The 27,743-nt window shown below is 33.0% G+C and overlaps 1 protein-coding gene across 5 annotated transcripts in view; it reads right to left on the reverse strand.

Moving 5' to 3' along the window:
* The window catches only part of NBEA (neurobeachin), a 618,768-nt gene that overhangs the window by 559,514 nt on the left and 31,511 nt on the right, over positions 1-27,743 (reverse strand). For 4 of the 5 annotated variants that reach the window (XM_029209906.1, XM_029209902.1, XM_029209901.1 and 1 more), the window contains exons 2-4: positions 5,791-6,022; positions 2,198-2,298; positions 1,861-1,956 (exon numbers count right to left, since the gene is read on the reverse strand). In XM_029209906.1, coding sequence (XP_029065739.1) covers positions 1,861-1,956; positions 2,198-2,298; positions 5,791-6,022 — 429 coding nt within the window. Of the gene's footprint in view, positions 1-1,860; positions 1,957-2,197; positions 2,299-5,790; positions 6,023-20,684; positions 20,760-27,743 lie in introns of those variants that run through there. The other variant, XM_029209904.1, reaches the window with a different exon arrangement.

The following is a 27,743-nucleotide window of genomic DNA, read 5'->3' on the forward strand; positions in this document are numbered from 1 at the left end:
TAAAGATTAAGAAGAAAAACTATATGATCATTTCAATAAAATCAGAAAAAGCATTTGATAAAATTCAACACTGATATTAACTTACTGATGATGAAAAAAAAAAAACCCAGTAAATAGGAATAGAAAAGAATTTCCTCAGTCTGATAAAGGATATATCTTAAAACCTAACGCTAATAGTATACTTAATGGTAAAATACTTAATGCTCTCCCCAAGACTGAGAATAAGTCAAGACTGTTACGATTACTAATTGAAGGTCCTAGCCAGTGCAATAAGGTACAAAATGAAATAAAAAGGCATCTACTAAAAAAACCTGCTAGGACAAGTAAGTGAGTTTAGCAAGGTCTCAGGATATAAGGTCAACATACAAAAAAATTTGCATTTTTATATACTAGCATAAAGCAATATGGAATATTTGTGAATTAATTTAACAAAAGATGTTTAAGACTGGCATGCTGAAAACTGCAAAACACTGAAACATCAAAGAAAATGAAAAAAAGGGAGAGATATATTGTGTCCCATGAATTGGAGTACTCAGAACTACATCCACACAAACACAGCCAGAAAGTTTTCAAGAAAGGTGCCAACACAATCCAATGTGAAAAGAACTGTCTCTTCAACAAATGGCTTTGAAACAATTTGACAGTCATACGTTAAACAAACAAAACTTAACCTCCAACCTTCCCTCACATCATATTTTAAAAATTTATACAAAAGGGATCACAGACCTAAACATAAGAGGTAAAACAACACAACTTTCAGTAGAATGCATAAGAGAAAAAAATCCTGTGACCTTGGTTTATACCGATTTCTTAGATTATAAAATCATGTGTCATAAAAGAAAGAAAATTTTCATTGAACTCCATCAAAATTAAAATCTTTTGTACTTCAAGAAATATTGTTAAGAAAATAAGAAGATAAGCATCAGACTGGGAGAAATGTGTGACAAACACATTTCCAAATTAACTTACACCCCAAATATGTAATGAACTCTTAAGATAACAAGACAAATAATCACATTTTTTTAAGTGAACAGAAGATTTGAACACAAACATCACAAAAGATTTAAGAATGGCTAATAAACACATGAAAAATGTTCAACATCAGTCATAAGGGCAATACAAAATTAAAACTACAATCAGGTGCCATTACATAACCATTTACATGCTTCAAATTGAAAAGACACAATGTCCAGGATGCAGATCAACTGGGATTTTCATACACTGCTGATGGGGATGCAAAATTTTCCACTACAGAAAAAGCAATTTGCATGTTTATCATGAAATGAAATACATACTTAACATAAAAACTAGCAATCTCACTCTTTCGTATTTACTCAAGAGATAAAAATACATACCTGCAGAAGACCTTTATTCAAGATCTAGCAGTTTTATTTACAATAACCAAAAACTGAAAACCCAAAAGTCCATCAACTTGTGAATGGATAAACTGCGGTATATCCATAAAATGTAATACTACTCAGAATAAAAAGGAATAGAATTACTGATAAACTACAACATGGATAATCTCAAAAGCATTATGGTAAGTAAAAGAAGCCTGGCAGAAAAGACTACATACTGTATGATTTTATTTATATGAAAAGATAGAATTATACAAACACAAAATAAATCAAAGGTTGCAAGGGACAGCCTAGGGAGAGGGAACAGGCTTCAAAGAGACACAAGGGAATTTTGGTGGGTGACAGAATTGTTCTAAATCATGACTGTCGTGGTGGTTACAGGACTATTCAAAACTCAACAAACTGTACTTTTTTAAATTGGGGAATTTTACTGTATGTAAATTATACCTTTACAGAGTTGACTTAAAAGAAATAAAAACAAGCATATGTATTTAAAACTTACCGCAGCACTACAACCGGGGAAATTGAAAAAAGTATCAGGACCATGTCTTTGCGGCATCTGATTAAGAACTGATAATAATTTTACTGCATGTCTTGGCTAAGGAAACAAGAAAAAGAAATGTCACTGTACAAATTTAACAAAAATACCTAATATATCACCTTAACCACCAGAATGTTTTCTAACTTGAAAGAAAATTAATTTTAAATCATTTAATAAACTCTTTAAGAGGAACAATTTCCGTTACAAATTCAAGTTTATAGCTCTCTAGAGACGAACTGTTGAACATTAAGTATTAATGCACTGATATTGAATACTTTTCCCTCTGACCACAGCTTACCCAGATTCCACTTTCTCCTCGAAGCATGCTGAACAAAAGCTTCAACTCCTTGACAGTGATGCTGTAGCTGGCAAGAACCCCCAACATATCAACTAGAAGATCTTCAAAGGAAAATAAAGTTATTCTGAACTCTAGTCATGAGCTGCCATCTGTCAAGGTAAATATACTTTTTGAAAGAGCAAAAGTTATCTTGTCATTTCTACATATATATGGATATGTATTATAGCTAAATGCCCTCATGAATAGCCGTTCTAATTAACAATTTTTAACTCATCAGATAAGCAAAAAATTATATTTGAATTTTAGGATTTTCTCCCCATCAGAATTACCATTTCAATTAAGTTCTCTTTGAAAAATTATATAAAATGGATTTTATAAATTCTCAGAATACACACACATACGCGCACACACACACACACACAAATCTGCTATATGCTGGGAAAAGCAGGCAAAAAAATGCAACGGTACAATGATTTAACATTGTAAATTTGTTATTTTCAAATGAAAAAGTGATGGTTAACCACATTTTCTTTTAGAATTATCTACTCTTAATAAAGTACATTCTTGAAATAGTCCTTGGCCCATTAACAACAATTTGGGGCACTCACTCCTTGCCTGGCATTATTCCAAGTGGTTTACATGCATTAACTTCACAAATCCTCCTAACAAGCCTACGAGGTAAGTATTATTATTATCCCCTTCTAAAAATGAGGAAAGTGAAGCATAGATAACTTAATCACACTGCCCAACAACGCACTCTAAGTGGTAGTCAAAATTCAAACCTAGGCAGTATGGCTCCAGAGCCCTCACTCTTACTTACTAGTCTCTAAATAGAAGTACCATTTGAACATCTGACTAGTGATATCCATTATGATAATGTGTTTATGTTCATATAAGAGACACACCAGCTCACCAGATAATAAGAAAAAATTATACATTTAATCTCTTGTCTCTGATTACTTTCTCATCTCTAGACATTGTAATAGTACCTCTATCAATCATTTTTTGCAAGAAATTAAACATCTAAATACTTATACTTCATTTTCTCAATTTCTAAAGCACGTCCTAAGAATTAAAGATACTACTCAAGTTATTACAATAAATATACATTATAAACAATTTATCATCAATTAATAAAATAGGTTAGGTTAGGATAAGTTGAAATAATTATTGACATGTACTATACATTATCCAATATCATAGATTAGTTAGTTGAACTTTGAGACTTTAAAAATATTTATTATGTATTTCAAATTAGAAATTTAATATGGTTATTTTCATCAATAAAGAACTGACTTATTCTTACTTAACACCATTATAAGTAAGCAATCTCTACGATAAACCTGTGACTGGATAGTTTAAAGAGATATCTTTTAATGAAAGACCATTCATCATTCAAGTAATAAAAATGTTCATAGTTACTACATATTAGTCAGAATATCTGCTTCTAAGAAAAAATTCTAGATAAAAACCAAGCACTTTAAAATCCTAAGTTAATATAAAGCATTTTTAAGCAATTAGCTGCAATGACAAAACCTTCATAGAAGATTTCTTAAAGGTATGCCTACAAATACTATTTTAAAAGAATTCTATTTCCAAACCTTTATCTCATCTCCTATGTATGTCACAAAAAGTGACCTATTACGTTTGTATTTAATTACATAATTATTAAGATTTCTTATTTATTATACAGATAAGATAGCCAAGCACCTCAGTTTTTAATTTTATTATAAAATTTTAAAAGGTCTATAAAAAAGGTCTTTTCTGTACCAGATTTTTAAAGGAGAAAAAATACTAAGACTATGAAATTCTCTTATCAATTTACTATAGATGTTTAACCACCTTCTAATATGATATCTTCATATTATTAAATGAAAAGAATTTCTTTGAACTTAGCATGCTACAAAACACTCAGTGAAAACTCAGCAGTGTTTTGGTGGTTACTGGTGCTTCATTAGTATGTCATCTAAATTTTAATTTCTCTATGGAAAAGTAAGGTAGAGGTATTTTTCTAACACTTATTCATCACTTAAATAACAAAAAGTGAAAAATTTGTGTTATCCACATTATCATTAATGAGAATAAAGGATAAGGGAATTAAGAAGCTTTGTAGAACAGAAAATGTGAAAAGCTCTGTGGTACTATCATGCTTACTATCAGCTTACTTCTCAGTGCTCATGAATTATGTACAGTAAGCTAGTATGTTCGTAATTGTGGCTCATTTTCTAAAGTGCATTCTATAAAGTGCACTTTATTTACAAAAAAAGAAAGAAAGAAAAGAAAAAGAATTTTAAGGGCTTAAATCCAGATATGAGGATTCAAAGATCACATGATGTTCTATACAACATGTGTACATATAAGTTTATACATATAAATTCCTGTTAATGCTAAAATTTGCAGATGGTACCATATTTTCATCAAAAAGATGTTTTAATTTTGATTCTCATTTTTCATGAAGTTAGCCATTAGTAACCAATATAGAGAATACTACATCATTCTAAATAGAGATAGATGCCACCTCAAAAGCAATTAGAAATGATTTTAATATACTCTATAAGAAAAACAAAAATTTCAAAATATTGCTTAAATTTGAAAAGCACTGATCTTTATTCTTCATTCTATTTTTTCTTGTTTAATGTTTTGTTCTACTGATATTAAAATTAATTATGCATAGATCAAAATATTATAGAGGATTTTCTGGTGTTGAACTATTTTTAAGGATCAGATATTGATCATATATTGTGAGGAATTATACTAGCACTTTTAGAATTATGAAACCTTTTCATGTCAGAAGAAAGTTATATGGAAGATTCATGGCTTAAGAGAATCAACATTTCAAACTCCTTATTTTCTGGGAATAACTGTTGCTCTGGGACCATCTTTCAAAACATTTCTACTGAAGTGCATCTAACTACAGAGGAGAATGGACTTGCAGGTGGGTAAAGGATTGACAGTGAAGAATTACAGATATGAAAATTATTATTTGAAATAACACATAACAAACACCAAATTATTATTTTTATCTTGAAATTTCATGCAAATAGTATGTTCTAATTAACAATATATCTGCATTTATTTGAACACAAAAGTTCCTCCAAAAAAATATCAAAGTAAAATCGACACTTCCAAAAACTACAGCCTGCTTGTCCGAAGGCTTTTAGCACCTCCTGTCATAGTACCATATATGTCAGATTGGAGAACATGGAGTTCACAGAACTTTTAATAAAGTGGTAATTTTATAGAAATGTAATATGTATTGTGATATTTTAATTATATAAAGGTTTATTAATTAAGTTCTACATAGAAATGTACTGTTTATTTTTCTGGTAGATTTCATAGCACTTATTCCACATTACTGAGGTTTTCTAAAACCTGGAAAACCAAAACAGTAATTATTTTTGTCTAATACAGAAGTCATCTTTCATTCTTCAGGTTTCCCCTTAACATAAAAGGCAAATTTCCCATACATTTCTACTTATCTATTTTAAAACAAGGTAGCTTCAACAAAACTATATAACCTATAGAGTATAAAGAGAAGTATATGAATCTTTATAAACATTTAAATTATACTTTCCTGTCAGATAATCCCATACCTGCTATCATGTCATCTACAGCACTCATTTTCAGCAATACTTGCTCAATTAGCCCAACTTCTGTACTAGTCTGTAAATTCCGAACACTTTTTCGTAGGATGGCTGTAAACATGCTCCATATTTCTGCTTGACATGTGACATCACAGTGTTCCAAAAGCTCTGTCATGCATGTTATACTCTCAGCATCCTGGATAATAAAGTTCATCTCCAAGTCAAACTCTCCACCAACCAGCTAAAAATAAACAGAAAAAAAATCACCAATGATAATGTGAGAGGTTACACATATAACAGCAGAGCTAGCAAGAAAGTATTAGCTACTTTAAAAAATTTCAAGTCTTCTAGCCTGAAATTAATTTTGATGAAAATTTCACTACAGATAAGTGAAAGGTGCTGTTAAAATTAAAACTAGCAAAGAGAAGTCTAATTTTTTTTTTTTTCAATTTGAAAAGGTGATTTCAAATCTCGAAAAATATAGTAAAATAGAGCAAATGACTAAGAGGTGGGATTCTGGGCAAATTCCCTTAAAAAGATGTTGGCTTTGAAAAGTGAAAATTACTAGAAGATGCAGAGATCACTAAGGATAAATTTCAAGACATGAAAATTCATTTTCTTTTATATTACTAGACTGACAAATAAAATAGATGTAACTGAAAAAGAATAGGTGGGTCTAATCTCCATGTATAGAATATGAAGAAACATGAAACTAGATTAGCAAACTTACAGTAAATGTTGAAATAACAGAATTAATGTTAAAAATGTTTACACGAGAAATACCTAATATCTAGTAGTATTTTTTTAAAAAAAACATGTGAACTGGGAAAGAAAGCTGATTTAATGGCAGCATATTTGACTTGTGGCATTATGCCAAGTGAGTCAAAAGTAGTATTCCTCCTCCCAAATGCTACTTTACTACAGCAATAGACAAATACACATGTAATAAAAGATACAATGATACTCCTATTGTCTATTGATCAAATCTCACATTAATTAGTTTATTCAGTAATAAGTACCATTCTTAAGGAAGAACATTAACAAACTGGATATCTTTTTGATCTAGAGAATAGAAAATTTAGGCAGAAAATAATAGCCATATATAAAATGCGTGACAAATGTGAAGTCATTCATTCATTCATTCATTCAACAAATATTTTATTTATTAAAGACTAGAACTTACTGTTCTAAGAACTAGAAGTATATCTGTGGACAAGAAAAAGTCCATGCACTAACAGTGCTAAATTCTAGAAATAAAGATCTATATACGTATTTACGTATGCTCTACTTTATTCCAAAAAAGGTTGCATTTGGCTTATAAATTACATAAAGTATAAAAGAAGACATAAATTAGGTTCAGACAGGGGCTAGAGATTAGATTCAAGAAGTCAAATTAATTTTCCATCAATGAAAGGTGTTCATTAATATGGATGGATGAGCACACTGTATAATATAAATTTGAAAATAATGGTAATAATAATACTACCACCTAATCTCACATACCATTTAGTATTATTCTAAGTGCTTTACATATAGTAAATAACTTAATTCTCACAGCAACTAATGACAAAGAAGCAAATATTTTAAAAGTTCTAGAATTCAAGAATTTAAAAACAAAGTATTCTCAAATTGTAAAATAGTATACTCTGTATATATATTTTCTCTGTAACAGCTCCAAAATTCAACTTTATAAGAAACAAGCCCTTATGCTAACTTCCAACCTTTTACTGACCTAGATATTCTCTCTGGTTAAAAGTTGGTTTTACTTCTATGTGTGAAACGACTTCAACTCCTCCTACTATTTCTGGTTTATTAACAAAAATAGCTATGGGAATGGTTAAGAGATTAGCTCTAATTCAGACTTCCTGGATTCTGATTTTAGCTGCACCACTCACTTTAATGATGCTACTTCTCTAAGCCTGTCACTTCATCTACAATATGGGAATAAAAGTTCCTACCTAATAGGGTTGTTGTAAAGATTAAATAAAGTAATTGGGTTATAAGCACTTAGTAACAAAGTCAGGCATATAGTTAGCATTCAGTTAAGGAGTTAACGTTAGCTATTACCAGTTCTCTTACCGCAACTTTGAGCTAAAAATTGTAGTCATCTGATCACATACTTATAAAGTACCATGAAACAGCCAGTGTAAACCTTATGTTTCCAGGAAAAGCTAAATTATTGTAGATCGTGTACTCTTAGATATTACTTGTAGATCTAGCAAAACCAACTCAAGCATCATTTTCACCGTGCCATGGTCTCACCAAGCATTGCTTACTTTTTCATATTCATATATCCAATTGACTTGGGTCACTACTATGAAACTTGTAAACCCATGATTAGTAACTTAGAAGAGGTTCTCCAGAAGTGAACCACAGAGAAATAAACAGATTTGAAAAACAATGACAACTTACTGACTGAACTAAAAGAAGTAGATACCAAAGTTTAAGTCTATAAGACTCAGAATAAATCTCTGTAAGAATCAGTATACACTAAAATGGAAGAACACTGAAGAATTTTTTAGACTAATCTCCTTAATGAGTTGTAAATGCTTAAGTAGAATCTGGTCTACCCAAGAACCATTATCAAATGAGTAAATAACAGAAATGGGCTCAGTGGTAACAAAAAATTGTCTGCTTTTAAAGGAATTAACAATTATAATGTGTAATTCTAACAATCAAGCTATTATGTGAAGCCTAAGGCTCTATCTTTCACAGTTAAAAAAACAATGCCCCTTTCTATACATCATTTAATTACAAAAGAGCACAGTTATGGCTCCCTGATTTCACTGCCAGAAGCTGTAAAAACATTTATTATAAACGTTAGAACAGAGTGGACCTATGTTTTTGGATGGTCTTTCTAACTCCTATTATAATTTTTAATACATTAGTATTAAGGAGGCTAACTGCTTGCAGAAATATCATTCCAAGATTAGGGAAATATTTATTCCTCACTTGTAATGAACAGTTCAATATTTATCAACTAAAGCATACAAGAAAAACTAGAAACAGTCAGTCTTTATTATTTAAACAATTCCCTAACAACCCTATGAGGAAAAGGCATAGTTGTCTTCAGAGAGGGAAACTGAAGATAAATGAGGTTACGCAACATAACCAAAGTCACACATGAGTAAGTGGCAGATCCAGGATTCTAATCTAGACTAGAAAATGTACCGAAACAACTTGCTATGAAGTCAAGAGTGTAAACTTAAAAAACAGAGATGGGACGTGTCATAGTAGCTCTATTAAGAAATTAGTGCTTTGAGAACAGTGTATGGGTAAAATGAGGGAAGACAAAATGATTTCCGTGGGTAAGAAATGAAACATCAAGAGGTAGTAAATCACAATAAAGGAAAACAACCAGTTTATTTAAAGTTATTTAAATAAATTATTTCAGTAAGAATGTCTAAGACTTTGAAGGCTCAATTACAGGAAAATTAGCAATAAACACTAAAAAAGGAAACACAGGAAAACATTTTAAAAAGCAAAAAAATTGACATGACAGGCTAGAAAGCTAAACCAAAAAAAAAAAAAAAAAACCTAAAATCACTGTTACCATAGTACAAATGAGATTTATAAATGAATTGAGACTTCCTGTAAATCTGAATGTGTCAATATGACACTCTATTTGCACAGTTAAGGGTTTTCTTTTCCTCCAGGCCTTCTCCTTAAAATTCTAAAAGGTATTGGCATTCAAGAAAAGCGGTCCACAATGGCCCTTCCTACTCAAGAATCTGTCGTAAGTGAATAAAATAAATATTGGTGAGCCTGTTTAATGAAGTAAGTTTTATTTACATAAAAGCATAAAAATTACTGTAGAAAAATTTAGAATATCAAATGCTGGCCTGGAAATGTATTATCTTCTGAAAGTACTAAGGTTTATAATTACTAGCAATTTAAGTATCTTTTATTTTTTAAGTACAGAGTTTTAAATATCTTTATTTTGAAATCTTAGATTATTAGTTAGGATCATATGGAATAATTCAATGTACATTAGACTAAATCAAACTGGATAATTATTAACCAGTTGGATTTCTTTGCAAATCTTTGCAAATCTGTGGATAAACTCTAAACTAGATAACATTGCTTATAAAGCCCCAGTTCAACACCCCACATTCAGCTTCCTCTACTTTCCATTCCCTAGCTACTGTCATAAAAAACATTTCCACAATGCCATCTCTCACTTCATCTAAAACTCTTTATAATGTTACTCCCTATGCATGAAATAGGGTTCTCTCCCAACCCCTAATTATAACTTCCATTAAACCTCCAAATATCAGTTTAGATACCACTTAATCCAGAAAGTCTTCCTAGTAACTACAAACACTGTCTTTCTCTGAACTCGCATTACAACCCATCCACATCACAGCAATCATTTCAGGATATCCTAGATGTTTACAGATTTCTTTCCACCCCCAGTTTACAGTAAGCTTTGTAAGGGTAAGGACCATTTCTAACTATCAACCATATCTACATCACTAGCACACTGACAAACCCATGCAAATTATTCAATGTTTAACATGGAATGGGAAGATGGCAGGATGAGAGGACAGAAGGGAGGTAAGTAGGCTGGCAGGAGAGCTTCACAAATTCATGGTCCATCATCAAATTGTAAGCCAAAGACTTTCTACCATACTCTACTTTTCTCTTTTAGCAATGAATTGCTCTTAATGCCATATAACGTTTCTAAAGTTCCAGAGATGACCACAAAGCCAAAGAAAATGTTTCCTCATTCTTGTTTATACCCCTTGGTTGCATTATTTTTTTCTTCTATTACCACTTAAAAAATATGTAAGGTTTCACAGGTAAAATTCGGGAGACATGTTATTGTCTAAGTAAGGGACAAAGTACACTACACACAATTTTTAGTTGTTAAAATCAGGCTTAAATATACTTCCAGTTTCTAACTATTTTCAAGTGAAATCAATTACAATATCTTCCTTTGAAAAAGAATGGGAGTGATGTCACCAAAAAACACCAGAGTGGGCAGCTATGTCCTCCCTAAAAAACTAATGATCTAGCAAAAACTGGCAGAATAAACTTCTGAAGATTTCTGGAATCAAGTCAAAAATGTACAACAACCAAGGGAAGACGGTGAGGAAGAAGCTACTGCTTTGTGGGGCACGTCCCACCTTCAATCCCTCAGATTGGCAACAGTCACGAGAACGCCAGCCTGCAATGGTGGTGAGGGTTGCTAGTTCCAAAGGAAGCACTAGGGACCTTATTCTCAAACAACTGTAGTTGTAGGTCTGAACCTGACTGGCAGCTCCCTCAAGGATAGACACAAAGAATTTTCTTTGCTTCACTCAACTCAGAACGTTCCTAGAGCTAGAACACTTGTGCTGAAAGCCTTTAAAGGCACATGTATTAGCTGCAGCACCTGGGGCAAGCCAACACTTGGGTCAAGCAGTAGACAGACCTGGAAGCCTGGGAAGGAAGACATGGGGAAAGGAGATAAATGTGGCTATAAGGTCTTTCAAAAGCTTTCATGTATACTGGGTAATCCAGAAAGCCACATGCATGCCCAGGGCAGGTCGCACATTCAGAAAAGGTCTACAAAGTCCCTAAGCTTTCATTTGTAGCTGACCTTTAGGCTCTACACAAGTAGGAAGTAAAAGCTAAAGCAGAGATGTAAACAGCCTGACCAAACACTGAAGAAGTCTCCAGCACAGAGCAAAAGATGGGGAAGAGCATTTTCCTTTCCTTTTTTTCCCTTCCTTGGCTCCAGGCATTTAAGGTAACTCTGTCAAAACATCTGCTGCCCATCAAACTAACAGAACAAAGCCTTCAAAAGTGGCAGAGAATACAGATCTTATACAGAATACAGAATATAATTTAGAAAAGCTACTAAGCAAACAGCAATAATAACACACAATAGCAACTACAAACTCAACAGTAGGGAAAAGAACAGAATTTCCAGAGTTTCCACATTACAATATTCAGAATGTCCAGATTTCAACAAAAAATTATGAGACACACAAAGAAACAAGAAAGAATGGCCCATCAAAAGAAAAAATTAATTTTGTGTTCAAAATTTGATAACTGCTTTTGTCTTATCTCCTTCCTCTATTCTGTCTTCCAGCTTATGTTTTGCTTTCTATTAGTTCACAGATGTCTTCTACTGTTAGCCAATCAAATTACTTATAGAAGCAGATATAATCTAATTATAAAGCTCTTGAATTATTAATTTCTAAAGAATAGATCTTCAATATAAAGCTATAACTGTGTAATTTTACAAAGAAACAAAAAAATGAAAACATGATAATTAAGAACCACCATTTTGTGAACATTAATTATATGTTGCATAATTTATGCATATAGCCTCATTTAATCCTCATAACTCTGGGAGATGAGTATCTCAAATAAGGAAATTGAGGTTAGCATAAGTTAAGTAACCTGCCCAAGGTCCCTAAGCTAGTGTCAGCATCAGAATTTGTCTTGTCAATATCCTAAAGAATTAAAAGTATCATTACCAGAGAGATCACCCACAAGACATAAATATGTACTGCCACCAGTCATCTAACCTTCAAAATCTGATGTTAAACATTAGCATATGTAATAAATGACTTTTAGATAAGTGTTCAGTAAATAACAGGAAAACTTTATAATTTGGACATGAACATAGTAAGTTAATGATCCTAAACCGAGCCAACAAACCAAGGCAAGAAAAATAGAAAATTACTGGGTTTTTTTTCCTATTTCTTTTACACAAGTCTTCTCTACAAGTAATTTATATTGACAATCTTTCTGCGGTACAGGAATAACTATACCCAAGAGTATAACAAATGCTGCTATCACAAAAACTCTGCGGAAGGGAGGAGGAAACAAAGGGAATAACTATCATACGATAAGTGCCTTCTTTAAAATATATTTTAAACAACTTGCACTTTATCAAAAGCAAGTATAACCATCTTTATAATTGCTTTATATGACTATACCAAACATATATGACAAATCCACCTGGCTACTAGGAGCCAACTGACATTTGAAGGAAAACTAAATGTGTTAATTGCCAAACCACTATATGCTTTTAAATTCTAACTCCTAGCCTAACAATGAAAACTCTAATCTATTTCATAAATAAAAACAAAGTAGAGACTTCTGCAGACAAATGAAAGCTGAGAGAATTTGCTGCCCGCAGACTTTTACCATACGGAGTGTTAAAGTAAGTTCTTCCAGCAGAAGGAAAATGATACCAGCTGGAAATTTGAAATGACACAAAAAAATTGAAGAGTGCCAAAATCAAGACTGTTGTTAAATGCAAAAGACTGTTTTATCTCATTTTGAAAATTCTTTAAAAGATAACTATCTAAAGCAAAAATAACAAGGCATTAAGGGATTTATAACACATATGAAAGTAAAACCAATGACAGCAAGATCACAGAGGACAAGAAAGGAGAAATATAAGTATACTTCTAAAAGATTCTTAACCTATACTTGAAGTAGTATATTATTTGAAGGTAGAGAGTAAGTTAATGCATATTGTATACTCTAGAGAAAACACTGAACATGAAAAGGAAACAAATACTAAAGATCTTAACAGACACCTTACTGAAGAAGATATACACATGGCAAAGAAGGATATAAGAAGATTTCAACATTCCACATTCCTGGTTCACATTCCTGCTCCACATTCCACGTCACTGGAGAAATGCAAATTAAAGCAAGAATGAGATACCACTACACACCTATTAGAATGGCCAAAATCTAGAACACTGATAACATCAAGTGCTGCTGAGGATATGGAGCAACAGAAACTCTCATTGTTTGCTGGTGGGAATGAAAATGGTACAGCCACTTTGGAAGACAGTTGGGTGGTATCTTACAAAATTAAACATACTTTTACCATACAATCCAGCAACTGTGCTCCTTAGTATATAATACTCAAAGGAGCGAAAAACGTATGTCCACACAGATTTTGTCCACAAAAATCTGCACACAGATGTTTATAGCAGCTCTATTCATAATTGCCAAAACTGGAAAGCACCTTTACAATTTCCTTCCAATGGAAATGGCACAGAATTTATATAATGTACAGAAAATTAAAACAATGCAAGAAAAAGTTTTAACTAAACCTAAGAGTTGACTTTCAGCTACAACAGAATGCATATATATATAACATGAAACACACCCCTCAAAACTTCAACTTCTTGGAAAAAGACTATCATCCATTCCGCAACACATCATGAATTTATAAACAAAAAAACAAAAACTAAAAAAAACTAAAAACTATCTCCTTAAAATAAAATTAATTACTCTCTTGGCTCAGTCATAAACACTTGATGCCTTCACATTACCTGTGACTCTTCTGCTTTTTTCATGTCAAGCCCTAGTATTTCTTCCTTACTCATATCTCAGACTCAGACCTTCTTCATTTTTCCTAGCTCCCACACCAAGCAGTTTCAACATTGCTTTGTTGCCTCCTCACAGTATCTTCCTACCTCAAGTTACCACTAAATACCGCCGCCAAATTCATCTTTCTACAACAGCACTTAGATCATAATAAACAGTTTCTCTACAACCTTTTTACTGAATGAATTCTTATTTATTTAATATTTGAATATCTAAATTACCTGAGTTATCTGAATTTATTATTTGAAATCCTTCTCACAGAAATAATGATCAGGCCCGAACTGGTAAAATGGAAGAGAGCTAGATCCCTACTTTTTTTTTTTTTTTTTTTTTGGCTGCACTGGGCCTTCATTGCTGAGCGTGGGCTTTCTCTAGTTGTTGCGAGCGGGGGCCACTCTTCCTTGCAGTGCGTGGGCTTCTCGTTGCGGTGGCTTCTCTTGTTGCAGAGCACAGGCTCTAGGCACGTGGGCTTCAGCAGCTGTGGCTCTCGCGCTCTAGAGCGCGGGCTCAGTAGTTGTGACACACGGGCTTAGTTGCTCCGAGGCATGTGGGATATTCCTGGACCAGGGATCAAACTCGTGTCCCCTGCATTGGCAGGCGGATTCTTAACCACTGGCCACCAGGGAAGTCCTAGATCCCTGCTTTTAAATCAAAGCTCTGCTAAAACCTATGGGTAGGAGTACATTCATTTAGTATTCTAGGTACCTCAGGGTATTTCTCCTCTGAGCCTCAGTTTCCACCTAGGACAAAATTATACAATCTCTAAAATCTTCTGGTTCTAGGATACAGTGTATTACAACCTCTATTGAGAAGACAACTGTGATGTATGCAACAGCTGTGGTGTCTATTATATAGCAAGGACAGAATTTAGAATCTAAAGATTCAAAGGGGGTAAAATCATTTTCAAAAGACTGCAGGTAAGGCACTGAATAAATTGCAAAGACTGCCTGATGAGGTAAAAGCTAAAAAGATGATTCACTGATTCAAAACTTCTGTTTGAGAGAAATAAAAAAAATATGTGACTAGAACAATAAAACATCAACCTTTGATTCCTACAATTCACAGAAGCTGCATGAGATAAAAAGGTTTTTGGCCGTACAAACCAGGACAGGAATGTGACTTCCCAAAGGACTGTTTATATCCTAATGAGAAGAAATTCCTCCTTTAAAAGGCTTTCATTAGGAAGCAACAAAAACAAAAAAAATAAATGAATCAAACATTTAACTCAAGAGGTTGGGAAAATTTTTTAAAAAGCAAGTCTGAGTAAATTATGAGGAAAAAAATTATGTTAAAGCAGAATTTCATGGGTTAGAAAACAGAAAAATTATAGATTTGGTAAATAAATCCATAATGTGATTCACAGAAGAAAAAAGAATAATATACGCAATCCTCAGACAAAAAGAGAAAAGACTCTGAAAATTAAAAATGAGATATAGCAAATAAGTAAACTTTTTTTCTCATGAAACATATGTTCCATCTGTGCTAATAAATTTACATAGAGAAAAAAGGAACTAAATTAAAATGTTTCTGAAAGTGTATCTCTGAGTTGTGGGCTTATAAAATCTTTTCTTTTTATCTTTACATATTTTCTGATTCTATAAATTTTCTAAAATGAGAATCATTTATTTTTATAATCAGAGGAAAAAATAAGTGGGGGGGAACTATAATAACGTTTGGTATCAGGAGTTATATATAAACACTAGACTATAAGCTCCCTGAAGATAGGACCCACATTTGTCTTAATGACCAATCCATGAGCAGCACCTATACAGGACGCACTATAATATTTGAAACTATTATATATCCATTAAACAAGTATTTAATATAGTTTTGTGAGATTTGCATATTTAAAATGAGGTTTAAAATAATATTTACATTTTTAGAGTTTTCAACTTTATAGTCCTTTGGCCTGTTTGATCAAAGAATTCCTGCCAATTCTTCCATGAAAATAACCTATCCCTTAGGTACAGAATCAGGAGCAAACCTAATGACATTCAACTTTGTACCTCTAGTTCCACTCCATAATATCCTAAGCAGTCCCTTCCTTATACAATTTCTCTTCTTCCCATAACATGGAAATTTATCAAATTCCTAATCAGAATATAAAATAAAAGGTAATTAAAGGAAGTGATAGAGTCCAAGGAGATACTGATTAAAGATGACACTTAACCAAGAAGAAAAGGAACAATTCACTAACAGGAGGCTAAATAATCGCTGTTTTATTTTATTTATTTTTTTTTACATCTTCATTGGAGTATAATTGCTTTACAATGGTGTGTTAGTGTCTGCTTTATAACGCTGTTTTATTTTTAAATGCTAAGTAAAAAGTGGTTTTTACTGACCCACAATTGAGCATGATACAAATCCCTGGAGTTGGGCCAACTTGGGAACAAATCCTGACTCTGCCACTTACTAAATTCATGGTTTCACAAGTAACTTCAGTGTAACACCATCTATCTCACAGGGACATTAGATGATTAAAGAAGCTAATTCCTTTTAAGTACCCAACAGTGACCAGCTTAGACCAGGTACCCAATTAATGTTAATTTCATTATTTTTCCAGGATGAGACTGGCACCCAGAAAAAAATGAGGAAAACTTACTGGTTTACATGGGAACAACACTCATGACTTTAACTTCATTAGTACCATGTGCTGATCAACTGATCTAAATGACAAGTGATTAATATTATTTAAAAATATAATTGCAATATTATTTAAAAAACAAAATTACCAAAAACTTTTAGAGATAGTAAATTATCACAAAGAAAGTACTGGTTTTGCTTTTTAGAAAACACAAATACACAGTTCATACACAGGCATAAAAATTAGTAATTTCCCTTATAAATACCATAATTGTGAAGGATTAAGCCTAAGTAAAACATCATGTAGCCTAAAATGTATAATCCTTAAAATGAAGATATATACCTAAACTCAGCTTCCATAAATATTTCTTAGAAATCCTAAGGAATATTAAGAGCAGTATCTAGTTCATGTAGGAATTCCCAACTATGGGTAGGTAATTACTTCAGTTTTCCTTGATCTACAGCTTAAACTATATACAGAAGTCAATATCAAAACAATTTTTACTTGAAATAAAGTTTGCATTTTTATGTCACATTTACATCAACTAATGTAATATATTTGGTTACACAGAATTCAAACAGTTGTTTTTACTGTCTGAAAATTAAATCACAGCAAAAGAGCAATAATTCATGTAGTTTCAGTGTATGGTAGTCAATCATTTATTCATACTGAAGGGGATCAGTATATGCCACCCCAAAATATGCCACTTTGGCATAAGGGTTATTTAAAACTGAAGGTAATTAAGAATCAACAGATATAAGAAGAGTCTTCTGCTTTCCCATTATCTAACTGAAAGCATGGTATAAATTTACCATTGTCAAAGTGGTATAAATATCCCACCACTCTGGTGCTAGGGTGAGAAGAGCAACCCTTGTCACTGAAGATGGAGAGCTGGCCCCAAGATGAGTCTGCACACACCAAACTTTACTACAATAACCCTTATCTTCCATTTGTTCTCCCACATATTTCCTAGTCACTTCCCCACACAGTATCGTCCCTTGGAGTCCAAGCCCTCTTTCCTTTGTTGAAAAGGGTATATAAGCTCTTTGAATTTCACTTCTTTTCTGTGAATTGTTCCCAACCATCTATGTCCCTGCATCACCATAGCATACCTTCTACTGGGTTATTCCCATCAGCATGCAAAAGCTCCACAACTTTTTAATGTACTTTATTCAGGCCTCACACAAAAGTAGTCAGTCATATTAAAATATAAGATGGGAATGAAAGCCAAAGAAAATATTATAACAGACATATACATAACTAGATAATGAAGCAAATACATAGATGACTAGATAATGGAGTTATGAGACTCGGAATTTAAACTAGTTGTAACTAATGTGTTCAAGGAATTAAACAACAAGATTTAGGATTTCAGCAGCTAATAGGAAACTATAAGAGCATAAAATGTACTTTCTAGAACTGAAAAAAAAAACTGAATTTAATAACTCAATGAGTCTGATAGCAGATAACAAACAGCTGAAGAAAGAATTAGTGAACTGGAACATGCATCCCCAAAAATGCAGACATATGCACAGAGTAATAAAAAGGATTAAAACAGAGGAAGAAAAAAGGATATAAAGTGCAATGACTAGATCTATCATATGGATAATTAGATATCCAGAGGACAGGTGGCACTATCTGAACACACAAAAGTAAAGAAATTTTCAATGCTATTTAAATAAATTAAGCCATAGGTTTAAGAATAACTTCTATCATTCAGTTCACTAATACTAAGAAAATCATACCTGTGCACATCAGAGAAAAGGTGCTAAAAATACACAGACAAAGAAATATCTTAAAAAGTAACCAGGAGAATAAAGCACATTACCTTCAAAAAGGCAGCAACGTATTGTTTTAAAACTGAATTACAGAAGTCAAATGATAACAAAAGAAGTCATTTTATCTTTGAAGTGAGGAAAGAAAAAAACTACCAACTTTTATCTATATCCAGAAATATATCCTTCACAAATGAAGGGAAAATAAAACATTTTCACACACACAGGTGCCGGAAGAAATAAAAGTTAGGAAAAGGGTAAAAATATGGGTAAATCTAAATAAATATTTACCGTGTATATCAGTAACAACAATGTCAAGAAAGATATAAAATATTAAGATAAATGAAAACAACAGCACTGGATTTGGGAAAGAGAGGAAAAGAATGGATTTCATTTCACCCTTTAATAAATCAAAGATGTATGTTATAATGTCTAGAGTAACCACTGAAAGAACAGCAAAATAACATACTTCTCAAAGTTAATAGAGGGGATGAAAAATAACAAAAAATATTTAAATCCAGAAAAAGTCAAGAAACGTGAGGAAAACATGCTAAACAGGCAAGACAAATAGAAAGCTAACAGTAATATGATATATTTAAAGCCAAATACATCAGTATTTACATTACATGTAAAGAGATTAAACCCTCCAATTTAAAGACAAGGATTGTCAAACTGGATATATTTTTAAGAACAAAACACTCAACTAGATGCAGCTTACAAGAAATGAAGAAATATACCTTAAACATGAGGGAACAGAACAGAATGAAACCTGTGGGAGATATGAAATTGTACCTGTATTCCAGGAGTTTAAAATGTGAATAGCAAAATAATTCATAAACACAAAACAAAGAAAAGCGTAAGGCAATCATGCACAAACCCTTTAAGAAGTATAAACTCTTTCCCATCCCTGTCTTTTGCCTGGCTAACTTATTCGCTAGTTCTCATCATGTCACTTCCCTCAGAAAGATTTCCTTGACTCTCCTTAACTAGGTTAGCTAAGTGTTTCTGCTAGATGCTTCCAAACTAACTAAAATTCTCCATCACAACAATTATCACAGTGTAATTAACTGTTTCACAGTCTGTCTCTTCCACTAGAAAACAAATCCTATAAGATCAAAACCCCAGAATCTACTGGGTTAAGAACTATGAAAGGTCTGAGATTTTGCCCTACTTGCAAGCTGACAAATTAGCCTGCCCATTTCATAAATGTTGACAAAAGACAGGAGGCTACTGGGTCAGAGACAACAAATTTTATTACTCAATTTTTATTACTCAGACAATGAATTTTATTACTCAATTCTTGAGTAATAAAGAGATAGAGACCCCCGCTGGTCCCCCAACATTAAAGGGCCCCAAACAAATCCACCCCATTTACTCCAGTTTGGAAAAAAATTTAAAGTCGGAAGGCAGAGATTACAATGAGAACCCTGATGTGCAATACCTTGGGACAGTGGTTATTCAAATTAATCAAAATAAAGACTAATAAAAGGACAGGGTCCCAATTTGTACAGCTCACAGTCATTTCTTCAGACTAAAGAATATACTCTACAGCCCTAATGTCCAACAATGGGCAGAGAGATATACTCCTCAGCGTGATAGTTTGATGGAGAATTGAATGCGCAATTAAAACACTGGTTGTATAAAACAGAGGAAATAAAGGCATGAAGGGCTTGCTTACACACCTTCACAAGTGTGTGCTCACATTCAAGATACATATATATGTGTGTATACCTATATATCCTCTTATAATACCTGTAAAATGATTACAAAGTATCTAATACATACTAAATGGTTAGTGAATTGTAGGTGGTATTAGTAGTAGTAGTAATTTTTTCCTAGCCAAATCTAGTGTTAGCAAGTATATCTAACCTTTCCTCAAACAGGACCAGAACCATAGATTACTATTTTGTTCTCCTCTACACTTCTTCTTCCAATCCCCATGTAATTTTTTTTCAATTATATTTAGGCTTAACAACATGTTTTACTGCTTTCTTTGTGCATCATTACATCCCACCATTTTATCTTGGTTCACTGCGTCTCACGCTAGAGTACATAATTAAGTCTTTCAGCAATGATCAACGGACAGGGTAGTTTCTAAGTCCCTGTATGCTGGAAATTGTCTTTATTTCTATCCTATTATAAAATGTTAATTTGTCTGGATAAAACATTTCTAGATTCAAAGTTATTTCCCCTACCCCTTTTATCAGTGAGTTCTGGAGTACTGTCTTCTGGAATCCCAATGTTGCTGACAAGAAATGTGCTGTCCTATCCATCTGATTCTCAGTCCTCTGTAGATAATCTGTTGGTATTTTAGATATATGTAAATAGAGAGAGGGGCAAAACGAAAACAGATACAGACATATCCATGGATGGCGGGCATCACAGTTCAATTTGCATTGCCCTGATTACTAGTGAATGTGAGCACTGTATAATGTTTAAGAGTTTGGAATTTGAGATAGAATGCCTGGGTTAAAATCTAGACACTAACACTTACTGGATGTATAATCTCAGGCAAATTACTTAAACATACATCTGTGCTCAGTTTCCACATCTGTAAAGTGTGGATAATAATAGTATCTATCTCACAGTTTCATTGTGAGGTTTAAGGAAGATGGTCAAATGAATGAATTCAAGCCCATGATAGAGAATTTTTTAAAAATAAGAAAAATTCACTATATTTGGCTTCCATTTTTATAAAGTATATTTTTTAAAAATCATAACTGAATAAGAAATGGCTGAGGTACACATTTTTTTAAAACCATGTAAAAAGGCACAGAATGATAAATATAATAGTCACAAAATTACTCCAAGGAAGATGAGGAAAACAGGATTGGGAAGTAACACACAGGGAGCTTCAATGATATTGGTATTATTCTAGATCACAAGTTGGAGGGTGGGTTCATGGTTATTATTTTATTACTGAGAATGGGGACTGGATGAGGAACAGAATATAATTACCAAATGCATAATATCCAAATTTATTTTATAGCAGCACATCTGATCACAAGTCTTCTTATGCATTAGAAAAAGTCTGAGGGCACACACAACCAAAATTAAAAACGTTTAAAAATTACTGAGACATTAAGATGGCAGATAAGATTGAAGAACATGCATTTCTAATAACCCAATCAAGATATGTAACTCCACCCCACCCCTCCCCCTGCCCAGCACTACCAGGCACACTCATAGCTAGTATAGAGACCATACATATATATGTGTTATGGGATTATCAAAAAAATAAGAGTGGCAAGGTCAAATAAGCCAAAGATTCTCACATATGTGCCTAACTGGAACAGTATTCAATCAGCTCTGAATGTGGTAGAAAGAAGAATGAAGAAAAGAAGTTTAAGACACCAAATGTCTCAATGAAGGCAAAATCCAGGTTATTGGGAATGGAACATGAAAAGGTATGTTGATATCAGAATAAGTAATCGTAACATTAAGATTTTTAAAACAACCATTCTGGTGATTCCAAAGTTCGATGTCTGGCCATATATGCTGGCTGTTAAAGTAGCATGAAAATACAAGTTGTTGGAACAGGAATGGAGGCCTGCTACGTGGGAGACATTTACCTGTGAGGTGAATTTATCCATGATGCTTAGGAAAAAGATAGGTTACAAAGGAAAATAGTGAGCCAGGAGATAAAAGTCCTCGAGGGATATCCTATAGGTTAACAGATAATGGCAATAAGTATAGGAGCAACTGTGATAAAGCAGGTATAGCACAGATTTCAAGGTGAGAAGGAATTGTTGAAAGAAGGTGATGAAAAAGAAAGTGATCTGGAAGCAAAATATCTAGAGAATGCCAAGTTCTTTGCTCATCTGGAGGTACACTGGACTTGAAAGAATGAAAAAGCACTTAGATTTCAGGTGAAGTAAAAGAATACTGGAGGAAAAGGGTGGGAATTCAAAGAAATTTTTTTATGGAAAAGGAGCCAATGATGGAGAAACAGGGCGAAGAAAGAAAAGGCCGTGCTTTCTCACATCTCTAAGTCTCTGTACATGCTTAAAAAAGGTCCTTTTTAATCCACTTGATCTGGCTGACAGGATTCAGCTCAGGAGTTGTTTCTTAAAGGAGAGCATTTTCTAACCCACATCCCCCATTTAGTGTCATTTCCTAAGCACATATACCTTGTGCTTATCTTTATGAAAGCATTTATCAATCGGTAATTATTATTGTTTTATTATCTGTCTACAACTAGATTAATGTGACCTGAGTAAAAACCATGTGTTTAATTGCTTTGACTCATAATAGTGCCTGGCAAGTAAGCACTCAATAAATGGTGACCAAATGCTGAACCACTGCACTCCGCAAAGTTTACAGGAGAGGAAACTTGTTCACAGAAGTTTGTATCTTGGGCAGTGCCCATAGGAGAATGACACGCAGAACTGGAAGAGCTGAGAACATGCCTTAGAATTAATCTCAAGGTATGTAGTGCTACCAGCAAAATAGCATTTCAGTCAAAGTGAATACAAATCATTTCAATTATTGAATGTACTCACAAATCTATACTCACATTTTAAAGTGTTAAACTTAACAAAAATGAAAGTAATAAACCTATTAAATTAATTAGAATATTACTTTATCAGCAAAATATTAATTAAAATTACTAAAATAGCAAACTTAGTTTGTATACCCACTTTACATATAGCTTTGTCATCTCTGAGCCATGGAGAAAACACTCAAAAATGGATTAAATAACTCTCAATGATCAAACAACATTTTAACACGTTACTCTTATAAAGAAATTATTGAAGAATAAATACAGGACTAAATTTTATTAGAGTTTTGTTTTTTGTTAGAGTAAGTATTTACAATATTGCTCTAATTCTACAGTAAGGTAAGAGATGTGCTTTTTTAAGTCACATGACTTCATCAAATCTACATTGAAAAATATCTGATAAGCATGAAGCTGGAGTGTGTCTACATAAAAAGGAGTAAAAGTAAGCCAAATGGCACTCTGAAAAAGGTACCATGATGTATCTCATTGGTTTCATTATAATAAGGTCAGTTGGAATTGGCACTAAGGAGGAAAATATAAACTCGCAGGATACTAGAAAACCCTTCTGTCAGTACTTGCCACTGTTAGTACAACATACAAGCATCTGACAGTAGAATAGATGGATATGCTGCCATAAATTATAGCAATGAATGCAACTTTGAATAACGGCTTTATAGTACTCACCCTCAAAAGTGAGAACCTTAAAAGGTAAAAAGATTTTTTGATAACAGTTTTATTAATATTTGGTTGGGAGAAGGTTGGTAAAAATATTACAAAGAATAACTTTAGTTTTTCATAAAACAGATTATTAGGCAAAATAATGATAAGTTTGAGGGATATCATGTGTGTAACTCATAAATTATTTACAATATACAGCACAAATATATTAAAATAACTATACGCACAGGCAAGAGTTTTTGGTATATTAGCTTATTGGTCTAGAAAGCAAAATAATTACCATTTGGAGAAGAAGAAGAAGAATGAGTTCATACACCAATGTGCAATGGAATCAGTATCAGCATTTTAAACCTGAAAAGTATTCGATTACAGACTATCTACTCCAGCTGCTCCCTTCATGGAGACCATAGGCCTTTATAGAGTCAAATGGGCAATGCTCAACCTACTTTTGATACTTCAAAAAAATCTAACATACCATATTCCCCAGAATTAAAACTGTATGACCTAACCTAAACACCATCTTTCTTTGTTCTTCACTGGGTATAGATAAATGCAATGCTGTTACACTATTTACCTCACTGGAAAGCAAAGTAATATTTATTTAATAAAAATAATTTATTAGAAATGAGACAGAAGGGAAGGTAAGAAAAGGAATCCTTCATGATTAAAAAAAAAAAGTTGATATCATGAAACTCCTACAATTGGAATCAACAGCTATAGGAATAGACAGGTAGAACATCCAGGTTTCCTGATTTGCAGTCCAGTGGTCTTGCGTCCACGCCTCTTTGAATACAGAACATAAATAATGGCATTAATAAATACCAAAGTGTTGACAGTGATTACTATGGAGCAATGAGATTACTGGTAATTTTTAATTTCTTCTTCACATATATTTTCAAAATGATCTGCAATGAGAATATTTACCATTATAATCAGAAAATACACACACACACACACACACACACACACACACACAGTTAACAGTGACCTTTCCTAAAACCAAATCTGTTAAATACACAAATCATGTCCAAAAGCATGATTTTCCAACATGCCCCTATATTCCACTCACATAACCTCTTGAGTATATTTCCTTATTTATAAAATAAAGACAACAGTTGGTTCTCACTTTTATGTTTCACTAATTATTGCTATGACAACGCAAAAGAGCAACAGCAAAAGAAGTCTACTACAGATCACTTCTAAAACCAAGTTAATTTTCACTTTAGCATAGATCCCATCATGATCAAGATTATATAAATACATAATTTTTTTAAAGGCCCAACTCTTCTGACTACCATTTCAGGTATCAGCATTCATTCCACAAACATTTATTGAACTCTAATATTGCTAAAAGTTCAATATAGTGTGGCAAGTTAATTACCTGGGATGAAAATCATAGTAAAATAAATAATAAAAACCATACCTATTTTTAATTCTTATGTAATTTTATATTTATATAATGTCAAGATTCATCTAACTACTCAGGAATGTTTCCCTAAGTAGCAAGTTATTTTTTAGGTCTTCTAGCAATAATCACACTTCGTGAAGTAACTATGAGGCTGCACTTCATTTTAACATTCAAGACAGTGTTATACAGCCGAAAACAGTATATTAGAAGTGAACATAAGATCTAGATGCCAGTTCTAACATCATCTCAAATTAATAATATGATCTTGGGCAAGACACTTAACTTATCTATGGTTGACTCCCTGCTTTTCCAAACTTCAGCAGTACAGGTAACAAAAGCTCAGGCTTGGAGCTAAACCTGGTCAAACCTAGCAGAGTAGTAAGGACTCAGGTCCCACTAGCAGGTAAGATTAAGAATGTCTCTCTGCTTTGTGCTCTAATTCAGATATTCTGGAGCGGGGTAGGGAGGTAAAATAAACTTTTATCTCCTAATCCTCACTGGGTTTATAACTAGTTCAGGAAATGGGATTCAGCATTGGTTTCCTAAGTTAACTATAGTCCCCTTGCCAGAAGGTCAGGGGCAAAGAAAACCTAGAGCTGAGGTCCCAAACACCTAACAAGCTCTTAAAAGTCCCTATCTCCAGATCTGTGCATTCAGTGACTGAACTTCTGTTTCAGTGTATAATAATTCTATTTTGTAACCCTTAAACTATCAACTACTCAAATACAAGCATTATCATTTGCCCATACTACCCACCATGTCAGACACTCTGGGTAGCAGAGCCAATCTGAAACCAACTTAAATGCACCAAAATCTCAGATATGGTGATCTGACCTTCTAGGCATGTGCCAAGAATCAAAATTGTCACCTCACACACTTCACCTGAATTCCCCATTGCACAAGGTCCCTCAATACGCCAACTCAACTCTATGGTATCTGGTGGTCAAGACTTACAGGAGTAATTATAATGAACCTCTTTTTCTCATCTATAACAGTAAATGAAGGATCTTCTCCAAAATCAAGAGATGAAAGAATTAAGAACAAAAATATGGGAAACTGTAGCTAAAAAATAACCATTACAACTTACTATAAATATCAATAAATACTGCAAATTTGGCTCCAAATTAGAATATGTAAGAAATAATAATTCCTTTGAAAACTGTATAGTCCTTTTGTAAAGCAAATTTCAATATGTATCTAAAGTCTTAAAAAATATTCAGTTATTTTAACTAAGAAGTCTCACTTTTAAAAGTCTAGCTTCAAAAAAATAATCCTAATAATGGAAACATATTTATGCACTAAAATGTTCTCTGCAGCATGTCTGCCATAGTCAACAACTGGAAACAACCTAAACATCCAAAAATAGAAAAGTTACATTATATACACGGTTAAATAGGATATTACATATCCATTCTAAATTTGACAAAGGCTGTATAAGAAATATTTGTAATATGTTAGCTAAAAAAAATCTAAATTTATATACACAAACACACACAATTATAATTATACAAACAAGCATGCTCTCTGTATTAGGTGAAAATCTAAAAGAAAAACAACAAAAACGTTAGCAGTTGTAGTACTTCAGGGATGGAACAATGTCTTCTTGTTTTCTTTTTATCCCAATTTCCTTGTAAACTGCTATACTAATTTTAAAATAAAAATTCTAATGACATATTTCATGTATGTATAACTATTAGACTCCAAGAATATAAAATAACCATTCAGCTAAAAGAAAAACACCTAAAATTGATTGCTTTCTCTCCAATTTTATACTGTACATAGTATTGTTTCTACATAACATGAATTCTTTTCATTAAAAGCATGCCTACTTGTATCACACAAACATCTTTTATATCCTATTTGATATACTATAGAGAAGGAAAAGATAGGGAAATATAAACCAGATCTCAGAAAATTTACAATTTACAATTTAGTATATCTAACATAGGCATAAAACAAATGTAAGAAAACTTTAAAAATCAAGACATAAAGTAATTATAAACTTGCTATAACGCAAGTTGATACCATATTGTATAAGTACCACAAACTAGGTGGCTTAAACAACAAATTTATTGTCTCACAGTTTTGCAGGCTAGAAGTATGAGATCAAGGAGTCAGCAGAGTTGTATCCTTCTGCACTCTGTGAAGGAAGGATATGTTTCAGGCCTCTTTCCTTGGCATAGTGATGACCATCTTCACATTACCTTCCCTGTGTCTCTTCACATCATCTTCCCTCTATGCATGTCTGTCTGTTTCCAAATTTCCCCTTTTTATAGGGACATCAGTTATATAGGATTAGGGCCCACCCTAATGACTGCATTTTAACTTGATTACCTCTGTAAAGACCCTATCTCTAAATAAGGTCATATGCTACGTTACTGGAGGTTAAGATTCCCCACAAACCTTCTTTTTTTTTGCGGGGTGGGGGAGGTGTGTAAAATTCAACCCAGAACACTACACCATGGTCGCAACATCCCAAATGTGTACCAACATGGGAGAGGCTGCCTTTTATTCTGCCTAATGCCTATCCAAGACAGAAACAAAAAATAGACAAATGAACAAAAAACCTAGAAGGAACTACTGCAAATTATAAATATTGACTCTCAAGGACAGCATTATGGATGACTATTACTTCCTAATACCCTGAATTTTTCACTAAGGGAATGT

This window comes from Monodon monoceros, unplaced genomic scaffold (genome assembly GCF_005190385.1).
Source record: "Monodon monoceros isolate NGI ecotype Baffin Bay Population unplaced genomic scaffold, NGI_Narwhal_1 Super_Scaffold_8, whole genome shotgun sequence".
NCBI classification, from domain to species: domain Eukaryota; kingdom Metazoa; phylum Chordata; class Mammalia; order Artiodactyla; family Monodontidae; genus Monodon; species Monodon monoceros.